This window comes from Nerophis lumbriciformis, linkage group LG31 (assembly GCF_033978685.3).
Source record: "Nerophis lumbriciformis linkage group LG31, RoL_Nlum_v2.1, whole genome shotgun sequence".
Classification (NCBI taxonomy): Eukaryota; Metazoa; Chordata; class Actinopteri; order Syngnathiformes; family Syngnathidae; genus Nerophis; species Nerophis lumbriciformis.
In genome coordinates this window covers 25725892-25747402 of record NC_084578.2, presented here as the reverse complement: position 1 = coordinate 25747402, position 21511 = coordinate 25725892, and the positions used below count along the sequence as shown (strand labels likewise).

General features: G+C 39.6%; 1 protein-coding gene and 1 long non-coding RNA gene across 4 annotated transcripts in view; one reads left to right on the top strand and one right to left on the bottom strand.

Moving 5' to 3' along the window:
* The window catches only part of clasp1a (cytoplasmic linker associated protein 1a), a 162700-nt gene extending 145466 nt beyond the window's left edge, over window positions 1–17234 (bottom strand). The window contains exons 1-2 of the mRNA XM_061926336.2: window positions 17103–17234; window positions 11276–11821 (exon numbers count right to left, since the gene is read on the bottom strand). Of these exons, the coding sequence (XP_061782320.1) occupies window positions 11276–11470 (195 nt within the window). The 5' untranslated portion in view covers window positions 11471–11821; window positions 17103–17234. The remainder of the gene's footprint in view (window positions 1–11275; window positions 11822–17102) is intronic.
* LOC133574238 (uncharacterized) overlaps window positions 1–17406 on the top strand; it is a 42579-nt gene extending 25173 nt beyond the window's left edge. For 2 of the 3 annotated variants that reach the window (XR_009811384.2, XR_009811385.1), the window contains 2 exons: window positions 16979–17045; window positions 17216–17406. This is a non-coding gene — a long non-coding RNA (uncharacterized lncRNA). Of the gene's footprint in view, window positions 1–13455; window positions 13515–16978; window positions 17046–17215 lie in introns of all 3 variants that reach the window. The other variant, XR_009811386.1, reaches the window with a different exon arrangement.
* Window positions 17407–21511: the final 4105 nt, after the last annotated feature.

The following is a 21511-nucleotide window of genomic DNA, read 5'->3' as shown; positions in this document are numbered from 1 at the left end:
TCCGCAACCGCGGCAGAAAGTCGTCAACCATCCGCCATCCACCCGATGTAACGTTTGATCAGAACTGCATCCGCCCGCCATCCGCCCGTTGTTATATATCTAATATTAATTAAAAAATTTTAAAAAGGGTGAAAACTACGCGAATTGCACCTTGTGCAGACAAGATTTTTCGATCGGACACGGAGGAATTAGTGATGTAAAAGACCACGTTGGGACAAAAAAACACAAGTCTAATGCCGTTGCTAGCGATACAAGTGGAAAACTTTCAACGTTTTTCGTCGCCCAAACAGATTCTTTGGATGTGATAAATGCCGAAGTTTTATTTACGGAGGCAATAATTGAGCATGGACTTCCAATCGCACTGGCTGATCACATCATTACGCGGTGATCGCGATCCCAAAAATAAACTTTTCTTGCATGATAATGTCCAGAAAAATTCGCTTTATATTACTATAGAGTCCTTTTAACGAATGAGTTTGATGGTTTATCACAAACCTTAAATGAAAGAAGTCCTTTGTTCTCCTGCAGCATGGCCTTGCTTTGTGTTTGGTGCGCCATCCTGTCGGCTGTATTTCACAGCACGACATACTGTTAAAAGTGTTTATACTATTTATACTTTCAATTAACAAATTGAAGTCTTGTGAAAGGTTGACAGGATAACTGGCATTAACTGTCAAAATAATTTCAAACTATTGAAGTTAGCTTACAGAATAAACATGTCAATCAACCCATATGATTTTTGCTGTAATATTTTTGTTTTGAAAAGTCACTGTGACTGATAGAAAAGTGATGGTTTTAGCAACATTTTAACCTGTCTGAATGCTAATAATCATTTTGCGAGCAAGCAGGTAAGCTGCGCGGGCGGAGCGCGCGGAGTGACCCATGTTACGAGCCCCCGGCCACGGGGGTGGCGGGCAGGTAAGCTGCTTACCTGCTGCGCGTGACGCCGGCCGCGGCGAAAGCGGACGAGGCGGGGTGTCGGTGCGGTGGGCGCGGTAGTGACCCTGGACGTGCGTCGGGCCCTTCTCGCGGATCGCCTCAGCTACGGCTCCCGGTGGGGCCCTCTCGGGGGAAGGAGCCTCGGTCCCGGACCCCGGCGAGGAGTCCCTCCGCTCCGTAAAAGTGTCCATCTCTTTTCTTTTTTTTTCTTCTGTTGTGGCATATGCTGCAGGTTCCTGCTCGTTTTTCGTATGTGGGTAACAACATTTAACTATGTATATATATTTCCCAATTGGTTTAACTGCCAACCGCAAAAAAAAAATAAAAAAAATAAAAAAATAAAAAAATCTAATTAATCCGCCCGACCCGACCCGCGAGCGGATAAAATCTTATTTTTTTAAATTTCATCCACCCGATCCGCGGATAATCCGCGGACTCCGCGGTTGTGTCCGCAAACCGCGCATCTCTAATAGGCACACAAGCTTGTGATCAAGCTTGTGTATTTAATATTTAGAATGCATTAAAAAAAAAAGTGTCTTCATGTCATTCATAATGATTGTGTACGATCCAAAAAAAGTGCAGTTCCCTTCACTCAATCAGTGGAGTATTAATTTCACAAACGCATCAGAATGTTAGCTTTTCCTTTCAACAACAACACTAATATTAATGGCAGACTTCATGAGAGCCAACAACGGCTACTTTGGAACAAATGAGAATCCAGAAACGTATTTTTTGTCAGCCTGAAAATACTACTAGCTTTACAAACAATGTGCGAAACAGATCAAGCTATAGTGACACACTAATCATCATGCAGCAGTATTGCTAAGTGCGAAACAAGAAATACAAACTACGAAATACTTACTGAACAATGTGCTAAAATTTTACTACACTGAAATTGTTTTTTAAATGTTTAACTAATCATGTGCCACCGCTGGTCTGTAATCTGGCAGTCTGACGTCAAGGCTCTCGCAGACCTAACACCAGATCCTCAGTCGGTGGGGAATGTGTGGTTCCTAAGTTCAGAACATCTTTTGGACAGTTTACCTTTTACTCTAAACGGAGCCAGACTGTGGAACACCATTCCTACTGAATTAAAACTGCCAACTGACCTTAAACTCTTCACCAGACGTCTGAAACCGTGGCAGAAATCAGAGCAAAGTTGTAAACATTATTAATGTATTGTCAATTTGATACATTGTATATTTTTTAATATATTAACACGCATTCTATATCCTATGAGCATCCTGTGGACAGGTGTTGAAAATTAGCATTTTCTTGCTACAACAATTAAAGCAGTACATCTGTTTTGTCCATATCAATTAAGTAAAAAACTTTTTTTTTTTTAATTTCTGCTCTTACTAGGATGCCGACTGATAGGATGTTCATATCTTCCTGCTTAAATGATCTGATGAAGGTTTGGGGGGAAAAAAAAGTGCAGCAAACATGAGTCTTTTCATGTCTTTCTCGCACTCTCCGGTTATAAGTTGGATGTCAAAGTTTACAAACTTCTCAGTTTATGTACATCTTTTATAATGGAGCAAGAAAAACAAAGATGCAACAAACACTGCGAAACATAAACAGCAAGGGTGAAAAAACATCCACATATTCGATAAAATATCACTGTTCTACAGAACTTTGTTGTAGAAATCTGTCTCCATCTGACACTTGCGTCTCAGGTTTTAATAAGGAACTGCACTTTTTTTGGGGAATTTTGCCTATTATTCAAAATCATTATGAAAGACATGATGGATGGATTTTTTTAATGCATTCTAACTTTTAAATAAACATGAATAACAGTCCGCTTACAGCGGAGCCAATGGGAGGTACTCTATTTCACCCATAAAATCCAATAAATAACCATTCAAAGACAGCCACCATTTTGGGACTTGAATATTAACCAAGTACTAGTGATATTGTCATTTTAAGCGCTAATGCAGACAAACTATTTATAGCGGCGACGTGATGCCTATTTACTACGAGTGGTCTGCTGCCTTCTTGCTTCCTTGCTCCCTGTAAGTTTATTCTATCTATCCATCCATTTTCTCCCGCATGTCCCTTTCGGGGTGGTGGGGGTTGCTGGAGCCTATCCCAGCTGCATTCGGGCGGAAGGCGGGGTACACCCTGGACAAGTCGCCACCTCATCGCAGGGCCAACACAGTGGTGTACGGTGCAACAAATTTACTCACAAATGCTCCTAAAAATAGATCGTACGACTTATAAAAAAAAAAAACAAAAAAAAAACTGTCACACGTGCAAAAAGAGATTTCAACCTCTTCAGCGCATTTTGCTTCGAAATCCAAACTAGATCTTAGATGAAGAAACTGGTCAGTAAAAGACAACATTTTTTTCACCACCATTAGACACAAACTGCACTGCGTGCTACTAACTACAAGGGTCGGAGGGAATATTGAACAACAAATCAATGATAGAAGTGACAAACTTGCCATTTAAATAATACCCCGTTTGTTGACAAGAACATACAGCCATGGAAGAACATTAAATCTTTTTATTAAGCAGAGGTAACACAATCCAGTGAAAGATTCAAAAGAGCTGCCGCTGCTAGCCTGCTAAGCGAACAAAAAGGCTCAAGCTCAGACTCACTGTCGTCACACATCACTAAGCAACAGGCACTGCCTTTTTAAAAGGCACACACACAGACGCACACACTGTTGTCATATGTAACTTATCTCAACTACATTATGCCAGATATTCGTAGTTTATTTTTTAAGTAACAGATGAATTTCCAGAGTAATTACTTACATTTATTAAAGGGTAATTATGTCAGTAATTCAATTCAATTGTTGGTAAAGTAACCAGTAACTATAATAAATTACTTTTTAAAAGTAATTGTCAGATCACAGCCTGTCACACAGCATCATGAAGCAGTTGGCAGGTTGGTGTTCCTGGCTAACATATTTGTATGTCCCATCATAATATTTATTTATAAAAACACCATTGTTAAAGGTCAATTATTTTCATGTTTAAACATGAAAAAGTGGGACACTTTATTTCACATTTTGTTCTTTTGTGTTTTGTTAGCTGAAGAATTGAGCATAGCTAAAGATTTTTAATGAAGATGGGAGATTTTTTTTATATTATTTTGAAGGCTTTTTCTTTTTTCTTATCTCAAAACACCTCTTAAGTTGGGATCCTATAATACAAAACCTACTTTTCTTAATTGTTGGTACTTGTTTTTGTGTATTTGGTAATCCCCATCAGTCCCCAAAATTTAAAATCAAGGCATGGTGGAGATATTTAGGTACGTCAAAAGATATTTCCATTTATGGGCCAAACTATATCGGGATATGAGTTTTGATCCATATCACCAAGCACTACATTCGTGTTAGCGACAGTGTTAGCACAGTTAAGGGATGTTCTCTGTGTTTAATTGAGCGTTGAAGTAGGCTTTATGATGGCATTGAGTTTATATGTATGAGTGCACATGTGTACCTTGTTTGAGTGTTAATAATGAAATTGTGATATTTAAGAGATTTCATATTGCTACAAAACATTTTCTGTGCTACAAAAATATGCTGTGCTTCTAATTCTTTTCACTAGCAGTGCTACTAGTGGAAAAGCTAAGCGTACAGCCCTGCAACACAGATAGACAGACAACATTCACACTCCCATTCACACACTAGGGCCAATTTAGTGTTGCCAATCAACCTATCCCCAGGTGCATGTCTTTGGAGATGGGAGGAAGCCAGAGGGAACCCACACAGTGATGGGGAGAACATGCAAACTCCACACAGAAAGACCCCAAGCCCGGATATCGAACCCAGGACCTTCTTACTGTGAGGCGCACACGCACTAACCCCTGTTCCACCATGCTGCCTCCTGTAAGTGTATCTTAGATCATAAATCATGCATCTCACCTGGACAGAAGAAGTCTGAGGAGGTATTCCGACAAGTTGGTACACTTAGACAGCCATTTAGGACACGAAAACAAGCTTGTACTCTCATTAACTGCATTGTTAACCACCTTGTACTTGCCGTATTTAACGACTTAGAATGCATTGGGGAAAAAATAAACATAAGGATTGTGAATTTTGGGCAAAATTCCAAAAAGAGTGCAGTTGCCCTTTAAGTATCCTCATTACTGGAAGATAACATATTACACACAAAGGAAGAGAGTAAGAAACAAGTTGAAATATTGTGTTGCTATTGTTAAACTTGCTAAACTCTCCATAAAATGTTTTTTAAAATGTACAGTGTGATTGGTATTGGTTTTGGTGTCGGCCGATCTCACACATGAATGATTGGTATCGGCAGCATAAAACCCTGAATGGAGTCTCCCTAATCAGAGCCATTCAATTCCACAGCCCAAGTCTTGAAGGGCTGAGCAACTTCTCATGGTTTGACAGTGAACTGTCCGGCCATCCATTTTCTACCGCTTGTCCCGTTCGGGGTCGCGGGGAGTGCTGGAGCCTATCTCAGCTGCTTTGGGGGAAGGCGGGGTACACCCTGGACAAGTCGCCACCTCATCGCAGGGCCAACACAGATAGACAGACAACATTCACACACTACTCACATTCACACACTAGGGCCAATTTAGTGTTGCCAATCAACCTATCCCCAGGTGCATGTCTTTGGAGGTGGGAGGAAGCCGCAGTACCCGGAGGGAACCCACACAGTCACGGGGAGAACATGCAAACTCCACACGGAAAGATCCCGAGCCCAGGATTGAACCCAGGACCTTCATATTGTGAGGCACACACACTAACCCCTGTAGCACCGTGCCGCCCGCACCCGTTCACTGTGTTGTACAGTTTGGTTTGTTTTCAGGTTATCTTTGCATTTGAATCAGCCCTTTGCCAAACAAGAATATATGAAATATTTCATCTTTCACTGTCCAAAGCGACACACACAATCCTGCTTTTTGACAATTCAACCCTATAAACATTACTTTATTGAATTCACACATTTGTTCCAGCTTGATTAAGTGAGTCAAACATTTACGTTCTATTTTGTATTAACTAGTGCATTTTTACAATGTTGCCTCATTGAGACATCTGTTCAAAGTCTTGCATATTGACCCTGTAAATAGGCCAGATAAGGCAGGTATTGAATTTGGGGCCTTCACAACCACCACATAGCCTCACAATATTCTGTGTTTTAATATCTGATGTGTAATTTGTTTGCGTTCAGAACTTCAACCTCCTGCTAAACTACTGAAAATGCTGACACACCGGTTTTTATATTATCCTCTCTTTAACTCTTAATAATGTATTGGGTCATTTATTCTTAATAACTTAACTTTCTGCTGTAACGCGCTTCCAATCTCCACTTTACTATGCATTTATTTCTTCTGTAGTTTCTAGCTAGCTTATCAGCTAGCATGCCTGCTCCTGCTTGCTCTCAGTGTGTAACATGTTTAGCCTTCCTTGTCCTCTCGTGATAATGACAATGACACCTAAGATGATATTAACAAATTGCCGCAATTAAGGTGATTACGATCAACTTGGGGAAATGGCTTAGGTGATTAGCGTTTGTTATCAGAATTGAAAGGCATTAATTGGCACATTTTACCAACAACCCCAAATATTAGTGGAATATTCATACTTTTTCTAAAAAATACTGATCGGCCGCTGATCAATCGGCACATCTGTAGTTAATACTAATAATACAGATTTGTCTTTTAGTAATTGTATATACCGTATTTTCAGGACTATAAGCCGCAACGGTATACAAGCCGCACCTACTAAATTTTAGAACAGCATTTTATTCATGTATTAGCCGCACCGGACTACAAGCCGCAGACACATACCAGTACGTTGTGAAATGAGATATTTACATAGAGATTGTAAATGTTTATTTACATACCTTAAATGTTTCCAAACAGTGCCTGTAACATGGCAGTATAACGGCTGATCAAACAAACCTATAAAAATAATTTGGCCGACTTGACACTGAAAAATAAAATAAAAAAATAAAAAAGTCATTGGTGTCTTTATTCATCCTGTATGAGATGAATAAGTTGTTCTTTTTTTTTCTTTTTTTTAAATAAGGTTCAAGATGTTGATCAGGAATTTACTTCTTGGTACTTTGTAAACACTTTGAGTATGAACAGTTTCTTAAAGTGAATAATTTTAATACATTGTATAATTTACCGTAGCTGTTAGCAAATAATAATCCATAGATTAGCCGTACATTTGAATAAACCACAGGGTTTAAAGCATGGGAAAAAGTATCTGCCTAGAGCAGTGGTCCCCAACCACCGGGCCACGGCCCGGTACTGGTCCGTGGATCGATTGGTACCGGGCCGCACAAGAAATAATTATTTTAAAAAATAAAAATAAAAATAAAAATAAAATTATATTATTTTCTTTTTTTTATTAAATCAACATAAAAAACACAAAATACACTTACAATTAGTGCACCAACCCAAAAAACCTCCCTCCCCCATTTACACTCATTCGCACAAAAGGGTTGTTTCTTTCTGTTATTAATATTTCTGGTTCTTACATTATATATCAATATAGATCAATACAGTCTGCAGGGATACAGTCCGTAAGCACACATGATTATTTTTTTATGACCAAAAAAAAAAAAAAAGGCGGCCTTAACACATACATACATACATACATACATACATACATACATACACATATATATATGTATATACATATATATATATATATATATATATATGTGTATATATACAAACCCTGTTTCCATATGAGTTGGGAAATTGTGTTAGATGTAAATATTAACGGAATACAATTATTTGCAAATCCTTTTCAACCCATATTCAATTGAATGCACTACAAAGATAAGATATTTGATGTTCAAACTCATAAACTTTTATTTATTTTATGCAAATAATAATTAACTTAGAATTTCATGGCTGCAACACGTGCCAAAGTAGTTGGGAAAGGGCATGTTCACCACTGTTACATGGCCTTTCCTTTTAACAACACTCAGTAAACGTTTGGGAACTGAGGAGACACATTTTTTAAGCTTCTCAGGTGGAATTCGTTCCCATTCTTGCTTGATGTACAGCTTAAGTTGTTCAACAGTCCGGGTGTCTCCGTTGTGGTATTTTAGGCTTCATAATGCGCCACACATTTTCAATGGGAGACAGGTCTGGACTACAGGCAGGCCAGTCTAGTACCCGCACTCTTTTACTATGAAGCCACATTGATGTAACACGTGGCTTGGCATTGTCTTGCTGAAATAAGCAGGGGCGTCCATGGTAACGTTGCTTGGATGGCAACATATGTTGCTCCAAAACCTGTATGTACCTTTCAGCAGTAATGGCGCCTTCACAGATGTGTAAATTACCCATGTCTTGGACACTAATACACCCCCATATCATCACAGATGCTGGCTTTTCAACTTTGCGCCTATAACAATCCGGATGGTTCTTTTCCTCTTTGGTCCGGAGGACACGACGTCCACAGTTTCCAAAAACAATTTGAAATGTGGACTCGTCAGACCACAGAACACTTTTCCACTTTGTATCAGACCATCTTAGATAAGCTCAGACCCAGCGAAGCCGACTGTGTTTCTGGGTGTTGTTGAGAAACGGTTTTCGCCATGCATAGTAGAGTTTTAACTTGCACTTACAGATGTAGCGACCAACTGTAGTTACTGGCAGTGGGTTTCTGAAGTGTTCCTGAGCCCATGTGGTGATATCCTTTACACACTGATGTCGCCTGTTGATGCAGTACAGCCTGAGGGATCGAAGGTCACGGTCGTAGCTGCTTACGTGCAGTGATTTCTCCAGATTCTCTGAACCCTTTGATGATATTACGGACCGTAGATGGTGAAATCCCTAAATTCCTTGCAATAGCTGCTTGAGAAAGGTTTTTCTTATACTGTTCAACAATTTGCTCACGCATTTGTTGACAAAGTGGTGACCCTCGCCCCATCCTTGTTTGTGAATGACTGAGCATTTCATGGAATCTACTTTTATACCCAATCATGGCACCCACCTGTTCCCAATTTGCCTGTTCACCTGTGGGATGTTCCAAATAAGTGTTTGATGAGCATTCCTCAACTTTATCAGTATTTATTGCCACCTTTCCCAACTTCTTTGTCACATGTTGCTGGCATTAAATTCTAAAGTTAATGATTATTTGCAAAAAAAAAGATGTTTATCAGTTTGAACATCGAATATGTTGTCTTTGTAGCATATTCAACTGAATATTGGTTGAAAATTATTTGCAAATCATTGTATTCCGTTTATATTTACATCTAACACAATTTCCCAACTCATATGGAAATGGGGTTTGTATATACGGTACTTACACAGACATATATCTACATTAGGGCTGGGCGATATATCGATATACTCGATATATCGCGGGTTTGTCTCTGTGCGATATAGAAAATGACGATATTGTGATATCGTGTATACGTTCGCACGCAGTTGCTTTTAGCTGCGGGGCATTAAACTGCATGCGTTTCTCACTCTTTCCTGTCTCTCCTTCTCACAGACACTTAAAACAAGCGCACTCTTCTTACATACGTCACATAAGCAACGTCACACGCTCCCGTGGAGCAGACAAATATCGACATGGTAACGTTAGCTGTGATGCCAACAGCTAACACTGTGGTTTGAGTGGTTATACGAGAGAGAGAAGGTGCGAGTCTGGTAACAAATGGGGGAATAATTAATTCCCAAGAAAAACAGTACGGGGTCCATCGTCTGACGGTGGTTTGGCTTCAAGCGAGAATATGTCAACATCTCCGTTCGGTGCCACACCAACTAAATGCCGAAGCTACTATTTCCACATCAACACCGTAGGACATATACTATTTGATATGCAGCTCATTTTTATGTGACACGTATTGAAATATCTTGTGTGAGATCATGCACAAAAGTGCACTTTATTTGTTTTAAAATGTCTCTGACAATCTTGCACTTTCTGTTTTGGAAATGACATGAATGTTTGTGCCACTGTTTAATAACTGTCTAATAAATACAGTGTTGGTCAATTGACTTAGTTGTGATTTCCCTCTGCATGAAAGTTTAAAATGAGCATATATTAATGCAGTATGAACAAGAATGTTTTAATGTAGACACATAGAATCATCATACTGCTGTGATTATATGCATCAAGTGTCCATTCAAGGCTAAGGCAAAATATCGAGATATATATCGTGTATCGCGATATGGCCTAAAAATATCGAGATATTAAAAAAAGGCCATATCGCCCAGCCCTAATCTACATACATACATACATGTATATATACAGTATATACAGTACATACACACACACACACACACACACACACACACCTACATATACACACAAACGCACGCACACGCACCTATATATATATATATATATAATTGTCATTTTGATACCAACCCTGCCACGCCCCTGCCGCCACAAATTCATTGCCGGTCGATTGGAAACAATGCGTCGAGGCTTTAGCGTAACCCTGTAAAATGTAATTTGTGTCTGCACACTACCTTTTCCATCCAAGTTGATTTGAAATAACCGTAGAACAAGGATTTTTGTTTAGGATCACATACATATAAAGGAGGGGGCCACTTTGATCCATATTGTACACTTGAAATGCTAAAATCAATCCAATGCAAAATAAATGCTGATCAATCTCAATAAAACATTACCTTATGAGCGTGTTTTTTTGGTTATGAGTGTGCTATCTAATAATATATTTATTTTACAGTAAGCCGAAGGCCAACAAAAAAACAGGATGTGGGATTAAAATAGCCCTGACAAAATATGTGGAGATGTACTGTAGGAAGGGATTCATATGGCCCCATTTGTTGCGATTTACCTGACACAAGAAATGTGACTACCGTATTTTTCTGACTATAAGTCGCAGTTTTTTTCATAGTTTGGCCGGGCTCCAGTGCGACTTATATATGTTTTTTTCCTTCTTTATTGTGCATTTTCGGCAGGTGCGACTTATACTCCGGTGCGACTTATACTCCGAAAAATATGGTAATTGGAAGGTTAAACTATCCATTTCAGCCGCTGGATGGAGGTAGAGTGTTCCATCCATCCATTTTCTACCGCTTGTCTCTTTCGGGGTCGCGGGGGGTGCTGGAGCCTATCTCAGCTGCATTCGGGCGGGAGGCGGAGTACACCCTGGACAAGGCGCCACCTCATCACAGGGCTGTTGAATATCTTAAAATGTGTTTGGTGGCAATACCAACTTTGACCACAGTGTTAGTTGCTATGTCCATCATTTTCAACAGGCTGCATTGCAAAATGATTAGCCCGCCACCTTCCTGTCACATGAGATCCACTCAGGAATGGGGCCATATGAATCCCATCCTTACTGTAGAAAACAATGCAAACAAGTGTGTGTCTGAAGAAACCCACACCAGTGTTGCCACAAAGCAGTATTTTACCTTGAAATTGCTGGAGTTGACCCAAGAGCTTGCGATACCATCCACCATCTTATCAAGAGCAGTCTGGTCCTGTTCAAGGTCCCGAGACTTGTCTTTGTCCAAGATATAGTCAATGATGTCTTGGCCCGTCTGTAGGCGCTTGCCCACATCTTTCTGCAGGACGTGGGCCAGGCAGCTCTCCATGTTGGCCTCCATCAACCTTTTAATTGTCTCCTTATTTGCCTCTGTCAATCACACTAAACTCAACTGGCTTTTTGAAGAATGAGCCGAGACAAGTTTGTAGTTTCTTCCAAAAAGACCGTCCGTCCTTCAGTGGGAACGGCTAGCCCACTAGCTAGCTAGTGGTTGTGCCCTCGAGACTGATGTAGTCGGGCTGTGGGAATGGTAGCTATGCACCATGTGTGCCCGCACAGCAGCTGGGGAACGCTGACTTCTCACCACTGCTTAAGTGTTGGAAAGGGTACTTTAGGGGAGCAGCAAAAGAGGAGTAGGATGGAGGCCAGATTACATATCCTTGTCTTTTCCTGGGATCTGCCCTGGAGAGCCCTAAAAGACAGAAAAACAGATGAGGGATAAAATGGCCCAATGCATAGTGCAATCACACGTGCGCAATATGTGTTATTTATTGCTCATGTTTTGGTTTGTCGTTCTTTGTTTTACTTTTGTAGCTGTATTTATCAATGGCGCAGCTGACGTGGTAGCTGGTTGCATCAGTGCTCTTTTAATGTCTTATGTACGTTTGTACTTTGATGTTTTCCTCTTGTGTTTATGTGAAGGGATTTTACCTTAGTTTTGTGGACGTGTGGACAGTGGAAAGTCAGCACGGAGATCAGCCTGCGATGATAATCATATTTGTGTTGCATTTATTCATTTAGGATTATTGGACGAGTGACTTTTTCCGAAACCATTGTGTGCAGTAGAATGTAATACGTCAAAAGAAGCTAATACTTCAAAAGAAGGGACTCTAAAAAAATTATTAAAAAATCTATTTAAATACAAAGTAATATGCAGTGCTAAAATAAATACATTTCAACTATATTAATAACGCATAATAATAACATACATTTGTTTATTGACTAAACTTTCAATAAAACATAAGTGCAAATGAAAATACAGCTTAACCACTTTAGTCATAATTTTTGCACTAAGGGGGAACTGCATTTTTGTTCCATATCGTTTACAATCTTAATGAAAGACATGACAATATATGGATTTTTTAAATACATTCTAAATATTAAATAAACGTGAATAAAAGTCCACTTACAGCAGAGCCAATGGGAGGTCCTCTATTTCAGGGGTCCCCAATCAAAGGGTGCGGGGACCGTTACCGGTCCGTGACGCATTTGCTACCGGGCCGCACAGAAACATTAAATAATAATAATAAACGACTGCATTTTCTCCGACTTAACTTTCGCCTGTACTACTAGACACACAAATAAGCTTGTTTATAGATGTACAATAAAACTCTTCATAGGAAGATGCCATTGGTTATATTTGTGACATGATACAATGCACATTAGTGAACATATAAAATATAAATGTGACAGATTGTAGCCAAAGGCTGATTTCCATCTGCAGTCCCCAGCAGGTTGATGGTAACCTGCTGGGGGGATATCATCCCAAAGAAACTAGCCCAGGGCTCCCACTAGTTCAGCGTTATAGTGAGTTGTATTTTTCATGCACTTATTTTTGCTGTATTTATCCGGCACAAGTGGAAAGCCGGTCCCTGAAAATAATGCCTACATTAAACCGGTCTGTCGTCCAAAAAAGTTTGGGGACCCCTGCTCTATTTAAAAAGAAAATAACCATTCATTCTTATTGGGTCCATTTGTACACTGTCAGTTACATGAACATTGATATTGTACATGAGGGCCCATAGATATAAATGCCCGTAAATAAAGCTTTGAGGTCGCAAGCTACTTTTGCTGTGTAACGTGTAGTGTAGCTTAGCTACATTTAATCGAGAGTAACTTGTATCTTAGATCAGTGTTTTTCAACCACTGTGTGCCGTGAGATACAGTCTGGTGTGCCATGGGAGATTATCTAATTTCACCTATTTGGGTTAAAAATATTTTTTGCAAACCATTAATTATAGTCTGCAAATTATGTGTTGTATTTGAGTGGTCGGTGCTGTCTAGAGCTCGGCAGAGTAACCGAGTAATACTCTTCTATATCAGTAGGTTGCAGCCGGTAGCTAATTGCTTTGTAGATGTCGGAAACAGCGAGAGGCAGTGTGCAGGTAAGGAGGTGTCTAATGCTTAAACCAAAAATAAACAAAAGGTGAGTGCCCCTAAGAAAAGGCATTGAAGCTTAGGGAAGGCTATGCAGAACGAAACTAAAACTGAACTGGCTACAAAGTAAACAAAAACAGAATGCTGAATGACAGCAAAGACTTACGGTGGAGCACAGGGCGTCCACAATGTACATCCGAACATGACATGACAATCAACAATGTCCCCACAAAGAAGGACAAAAACAACTGAAATATTCTTGATTACTAAAACAAAAGTAGATGCGAGAAATATCGCTCAAAAAGAAAGACATGAAACTGCTAAAGGAAAATACCAAAAAAAGAGAAAAAGCCACCAAAATAGGAGCGCAAGACAAGAACTAAAATACTACACACAGGAAAACACCAAAAAACTCAAAATAAGTCACGGCGTAATGTGACAGGTCGTGACAGTACACCTACTTTGAGACAAGAGTTATAGTGATGCATGGGTGGTTTTGCTTTGAATTCATATCTAACAATTGTGAGAACGACTTTTTATTGTCAATATCGGCTGCTGAGTTTCATTTTTTTATGTTTTCTGCTCGCAGTGGGCCTCTGGATTTTTTTCAACGAAGAAAATGTGTCTTAGCTCAGAAAAGGTTGAAAAACACTGTCTTAGATGACTACATGTTCCAGGTAGCTTGCCTATCATTGTGTTTATCTTAATCATAACAACAACACGACCGCATATAGTCTCTTGTGCTAGTGTGTACGAGACAGCAGTGAGTGACACCAGACAAATTCCTCAGAACAACTTGTATTCAACTGAATTAGTATTTTTTGAAAAATCTAGACCAGTGGTGCTCACACTTTTTCTGCAGGCGAGCTACTTTTCAATTGGTCAAGTCGTGGGGATCTACCTCATTCATATATATAATTTATATTTACTCATTTATGAAATATATGTTTTTGTTAATAAGTTAAAGGTGTTTAATGATAATGCAAGCATGTTTAACACATATAGTTAATATTGTTAATAAATTAAAGGTGTGTAATAATAATGCAATCATGTTTAACACATAGTTAATATTGTTAATAAATTAAAGGTGTTTAATGATAATACAAGTATGTTTAATACAAATAGTTAATATTGTTAACAAGCTAAAGGTGTTTAAAGATAATACAAGCATGTTTAATACATATAGTTAATATTGTTAACAAGTTAAAGGGGTTTAATGATAATACAAGCATGTTTAATACATATAGTTAATATTATTAATAAGTTAAAGGTGTTTAAAGATAATACAAGCATGTTTAACACATATAGTTAATATTGTTAATAAGTTAAAGGTGTTTAAAGATAATGCAAGCATGTTTAACACATATAGTTAATATTGTTAACAAGTTAAGGTGTTTAAAGATAATACAGGCATGTTTAACACATATAGTTAATATTGTTAATAAGTTAAAGGTGTTTAAAGATAATACAAGCATGTTTAATACATATAGTTAATATTGTTAACAAGTTAAAGGTGTTTAATGATAATACAAGCATGTTTAATACATATAGTTAATATTATTAATAAGTTAAAGGTGTTTAAAGATAATACAAGCATGTTTAACACATATAGTTAATATTGTTAATAAGTTAAAGGTGTTTAAAGATAATGCAAGCATGTTTAACACATATAGTTAATATTGTTAACAAGTTAAGGTGTTTAAAGATAATACAGGCATGTTTAACACATATAGATTCCTTTCTTTCATGAAGACAAGAATATAAGTTGGTGTATTACCTGATTCTGATGACTTGCATTGATTGGAATCAGACAGTGGTGCTAAAAACGTCCGCATTTTCGAATGGAGGAGAAAAAAGTCCTCCTTTCTGTCCAATACCACATGAAAGTGGTTGGTTTTTGGCATCTTGTATACACTTTACAAGAAATACATTGTCGGCAAACTCCGTAGCTTGCTAGCTTGTGCACGCCAGCTTTCTGAGACTCTTATTTTGTTAGCGCAACTGTGCAGTCGGTCTTTTGGAGTTTTGACAACAGGTACGGCGCCAGAGTCTGTTGAAATAAAGTGTTTCTCGCCTTCCAGTCGGTAATTTTAATGAGCTGGCAGCAGCGAGCGTCATCTCAGAAGACCCTCGGGTGCCGTGAATGTCAATCAAGTGACGAAAGTGACGTCATAGTGAAGATTTATGATCGCTCATTTTTAGGACCATCCATCCATCCATCCATCTTCTTCCGCTTATCCGAGGTCGGGTCGCGGGGGCAGCAGCCTAAGCAGGGAAGCCCAGACTTCCCTCTCCCCAGCCACTTCGTCCAGCTCCTCCCGGGGGATCCCGAGGCGTTCCCAGGCCAGCCGGGAGACATAGTCTTCCCAACGTGTCCTGGGTCTTCCTCGTGGCCTCCTACCGGTCGGACATGCCCTAAACACCTCCTTAGGGAGGCGCTCGGGTGGCATCCTGACCAGATGCCCGAACCACCTCATCTGGCTCCTCTCGATGCGGAGGAGCAGCGGCTTTACTTTGAGCTCCCCCCGGATGACAGAGCTTCTCACCCTATCTCTAAGGGAGAGCCCCGCCACCCGGCGGAGGAAACTCATTTCGGCCGCTTGTACCCGTGATCTTGTCCTTTCGGTCATAACCCAAAGCTCATGACCATAGGTGAGGATGGGAACGTAGATCGACCGGTAAATTGAGAGCTTTGCCTTCCGGCTCAGCTCCTTCTTCACCACAACGGATCGATACAGCGTCCGCATTACTGAAGACGCCGCACCGATCCGCCTGTCATTTTTAGGACTATTTTTTTAATGCCTGGCTGGTGATCGACTGACACACCCTCCGAGATCGACCGGTAGCTCGCGATCGACGTAATGAGCACCCCTGATCTAGACATTTCAAATTTTATATGTTCTGGTAAACTACTAATGGTAACAACATAAGCTAGCCGATATATAGCCTTGATATATTTTTGGAGCAAGTTGCAAAAACAGCCCCTTTGATCTTAAGAATTCTTACTACAGTACTTCCTATTTCCCAAAACCGTTCAAGAATCAAAACATTCCGTTTTACACATCCCCAAAATTCCCACTTTTCCAGTATTTCCCGTTTTCTGAGTCATCATTTGATTTGAGCATCATTTCTACACATTTACTTCTCTCGCCTTTATATGAAACGATGAATTGCAAAAAAATGAGAGAACGCTCGCAATGCCTGTCAATGACGACCATACATCGTGTGGCATGTAGCTGACCAAGTCATATTAGTACATTTATGTAGAAATGTGATGAAAATGTATATATATATATATATATATTTATTTATATACATATTTACGGTGTTTCAGGTGGGATGTGTGCTATTGTGTCATGTTCGCTAGCTACCAGAGACACATCACTGCTAGCAAGTTGCTAACACTTAACATGTAAAACTAAGCATTTAACTCACTATTACTTTCACTCTTGATTTACTTTATCTCCACCAGACGGGAGGTGAAATACAACTAAAGATCTTCCTTAAAATGAAACGTCAGAAAACACAAAGAGGCATATGTGAGTAGGAGGCAAACGATGTACATCCACTATTATAATATATATAAATGTACTCACCATAGTTTGTTTAAAGGTCTCTTGTTGTTGTAGACACACACACTACCTAATGTGCTTTATAAAGGTTGACGGCCTAAATGTCGTTTTCTCTCCACCCGGAATGCTGCCTGCAGCACAAGAATGGGATCGTCGCGCGCATGCGCACTCGGCAGCAGGATGATTTGGAGAATGTCGCATGGCCACAAGTTGACGACGCAGGACAACCTCTGGCGACCTCTTCTGGACAACAGTAGTACAACAACACGACCGCTTTCTAACCCTGTTTTACTTGATGTTCGCCAGAAAAACATTAAACACCAGTAAAAACGTGTCCGTTTCAGCTTTTTTTGCTTGACGAACTCATTTAAGTCGCAAAATGACCCATTAAGGAAACATTTAGGAGTAGTCATGTGACTTTCCAATGATTTGGCTTCACCAAAATAGATAGATATATACAGGTAAAAGCCAGTAAATTAGAATATTTTGAAAAACTTGATTTATTTCAGTAATTGCATTCAAAAGGTGTAACTTGTACATTATATTTATTCATTGCACACAGACTGATGCATTCAAATGTTTATTTCATTTAATTTTGATGATTTGAAGTGGCAACAAATGAAAATCCAAAATTCCGTGTGTCACAAAATTAGAATATTACTTAAGGCTAATACAAAAAAGGGATTTTTAGAAATGTTGGCCAACTGAAAAGTATGAAAATGAAAAATATGAGCATGTACAATACTCAATACTTGGTTGGAGCTCCTTTTGCCTCAATTACTGCGTTAATGCGGCGTGGCATGGAGTCGATGAGTTTCTGGCACTGCTCAGGTGTTATGAGAGCCCAGGTTGCTCTGATAGTGGCCTTCAACTCTTCTGCGTTTTTGGGTCTGGCATTCTGCATCTTCCTTTTCACAATACCCCACAGATTTTCTATGGGGCTAAGGTCAGGGGAGTTGGCGGGCCAATTTAGAACAGAAATACCATGGTCCGTAAACCAGGCACGGGTAGATTTTGCGCTGTGTGCAGGCGCCAAGTCCTGTTGGAACTTGAAATCTCCATCTCCATAGAGCAGGTCAGCAGCAGGAAGCATGAAGTGCTCTAAAACTTGCTGGTAGACGGCTGCGTTGACCCTGGATCTCAGGAAACAGAGTGGCCCGACACCAGCAGATGACATGGCACCCCAAACCATCACCCAACCATGCAAATTTTGCATTTCCTTTGGAAATCGAGGTCCCAGAGTCTGGAGGAAGACAGGAGAGGCACAGGATCCACGTTGCCTGAAGTCTAGTGTAAAGTTTCCACCATCAGTGATGGTTTGGGGTGCCATGTCATCTGCTGGTGTCGGTCCACTCTGTTTCCTGAGATCCAGGGTCAACGCAGCCGTCTACCAGCAAGTTTTAGAGCACTTCATGCTTCCTGCTGCTGACCTGCTCTATGGAGATGGAGATTTCAAGTTCCAACAGGACTTGGCGCCTGCACACAGCGCAAAATCTACCCGTGCCTGGTTTACGGACCATGGTATTTCTGTTCTAAATTGGCCCGCCAACTCCCCTGACCTTAGCCCCATAGAAAATCTGTGGGGTATTGTGAAAAGGAAGATGCAGAATGCCAGACCCAAAAACGCAGAAGAGTTGAAGGCCACTATCAGAGCAACCTGGGCTCTCATAACACCTGAGCAGTGCCAGAAACTCATCGACTCCATGCCACGCCGCATTAACGCAGTAATTGAGGCAAAAGGAGCTCCAACCAAGTATTGAGTATTGTACATGCTCATATTTTTCATTTTCATACTTTTCAGTTGGCCAACATTTCTAAAAATCCCTTTTTTGTATTAGCCTTAAGTAATATTCTAATTTTGTGACACACGGAATTTTGGATTTTCATTTGTTGCCACTTCAAATCATCAAAATTAAATGAAATAAACATTTGAATGCATCAGTCTGTGTGCAATGAATAAATATAATGTACAAGTTACACCTTTTGAATGCAATTACTGAAATAAATCAAGTTTTTCAAAATATTCTAATTTACTGGCTTTTACCTGTAGATAGCAGTGACGTGCGGTCACTGGAGGCAGGTGAGGAAAGAAAAAAAATGTAAAAATAAAAAAAATAAAATTGTTATATGTATTCAGTGATTATACTATAAAGTTATTTTCCATTTAACTTCACCAGTTTTAGATTATTTTTATTCAAAATCGCTGAATTTTCACATTTTCAAATACTGAGAAGAGACGGTGCGGTGATCAGCAGCCAGTTGAGGCACGTCACTCAGTTGTGCCTCAACATGGATTGTGCGATGACTCGGCTAACTGCTGGCCTGCTGTGCAGTGAGACCGTATTGCTATATTAATTATATTATACATTTCCATAGTTTAGTTAGCTGAGGTATATAATGTACAGTGTATTTTGTCAACAACTGTATGTGTGTAAAGTATTTCTTGTGCTGAGCAATCATAAAACTGCTGCGAAGACGCACTGTGTGAGGCTCGCAGTAATCCCGCCTCCTGGTGCCGGTTAATGCACCCCCGCCGCAGAATGCACCCCCCGACTGGAGCGCCACACCCAAACCCTCCACGTGCAAGACCGAATCCACCCAAAAAAAGTCACTTAACAAGAAGCCAAAAAGTGCAAAAACAACAATGCTCGTGCCGGAGGAGCCGTGAACGACTGCAGGGACACAACATTAGGTACACCTGCAGACTGCAGCACGGATTTCATATTTCATTCATTCACAACTCCTCCAACACTAACACCACTGTACCCGCACTTATAAGTAAAGGTAAGACCATAATAACGTTTTTTTAATTAAATGTGCTTTTTTGTGTGCTACAGTTTGTATGTGTAAAGTTAAAGTTAAGTTAAAGTACCAATGATTGTCACACACACACTAGGTGTGGTGAAATTTGTCCTCTGCATTTGACCCATCCCTTGATCACCCCCTGGGAGGTGAGGGGAGCATTGGGCAGCAGCAGCACCGCGCCCGGGAATAATTTTTGGTGATTTAACCCCCAATTCCAACCCTTGATGCTGAGTGCCAAGCAGGGAAGAATGCTATATGAGCTTTCCCGGGCGCGGCCAAAATGATTCCCGGGCGTGGCCACCGCTGCTGCCCACTGCTCCCCTCACCTCCCAGGGGGTGATCAAGGGTGATGGGTCAAATGCAGAGAATAATTTCGCCACACCTAGTGTGTGTGTGACAATCATTGGTACTTTAACTTTAACTTTAACATAACCCGTTAACTGCTGCCAATCAAATGGTGAATAAGATACTCTTTAGGGTTCATATGTTTGTAAATCTGACTGATGAAGTCAGTGCCTCACCAGCCATGAACCTCACCGCACGTCACTGATAGATAGATAGTACTTTATTGATTCCTTCAGGAGAACTCCCTCGGGAAAATTAAAATTCCAGCAGCAGTGTACAGAATTGAGAACGAATTAAAAAAATAAATAATGGGGGTATAAATGGAAATAAAACAATAAGAATAAACATAAAAACCAACAATAAGAATAAAAATATAACGGTAAAATTAAGAATATAACAAGAGAAACTAGGCAGTAGTGACCATGTTATGAAAATGTATTGCACTTTTAATTTTTTTTTTTATTGTTTTGCATCCTCTGTTATCCTAGTACCCCCCTACCCCCAGAGAGGAGTTGTACAGTCTGATGGCGTGTGGGATAAATTAGTGTTTTAGTCTATTAGTCCTGGATAGCAGAAAATGTAATTATTTTGTCATTAAAACTCATTTTAAAGCCAAATCAAATTATAACACTGTCAAATACTAAAATGAAACTGTTCTTAATATATTTCTTCAAATAATTCACAACAAACGAGCTAGGAAACTTATCACCATCAGCCATTTAGCCTTAAAATTGATTTGGAGAGTCTGCCGTATTCATTGTAAGAAAAAAAATGCTAATAAGACACGCACGTACTTTTGACGAAGACATTCAGTATTACACAAAATGTTTCCTAAGAATAATTTTAGAGTTAACAGTAACACATATGAAACATGAAATGTATTCAACATGAATGTCACCAAAAGGTACGTAACATTTTGAGAGCCCAGGAAACACTGAAAGTATGACTGATAAAAGAAACATTGAAACATTTTGAAAATTAGCTTGTGCCACAACTTTCTCATATGGTCAGATAAATATTCATGACATAAATCAGTCATTTTGGGTAGTACTAACAACTACTCCATATGAGCCATATACTATCACTGATACTAGACAAATAGGCGATTACATTTTTCAAACTGTGCCAAGTGAAAATTTCAAGAAGATACCCTGAAAACTACAAACACTTCCTGAATTATTTACAGCACCACCCTTGGCAATCAAGTTTAAAGCTTCAGGAATTTACTATCCAAGTGTCATAATTTGACTGCAGCCACAACTGAAACTCAATGTGAAGTAATG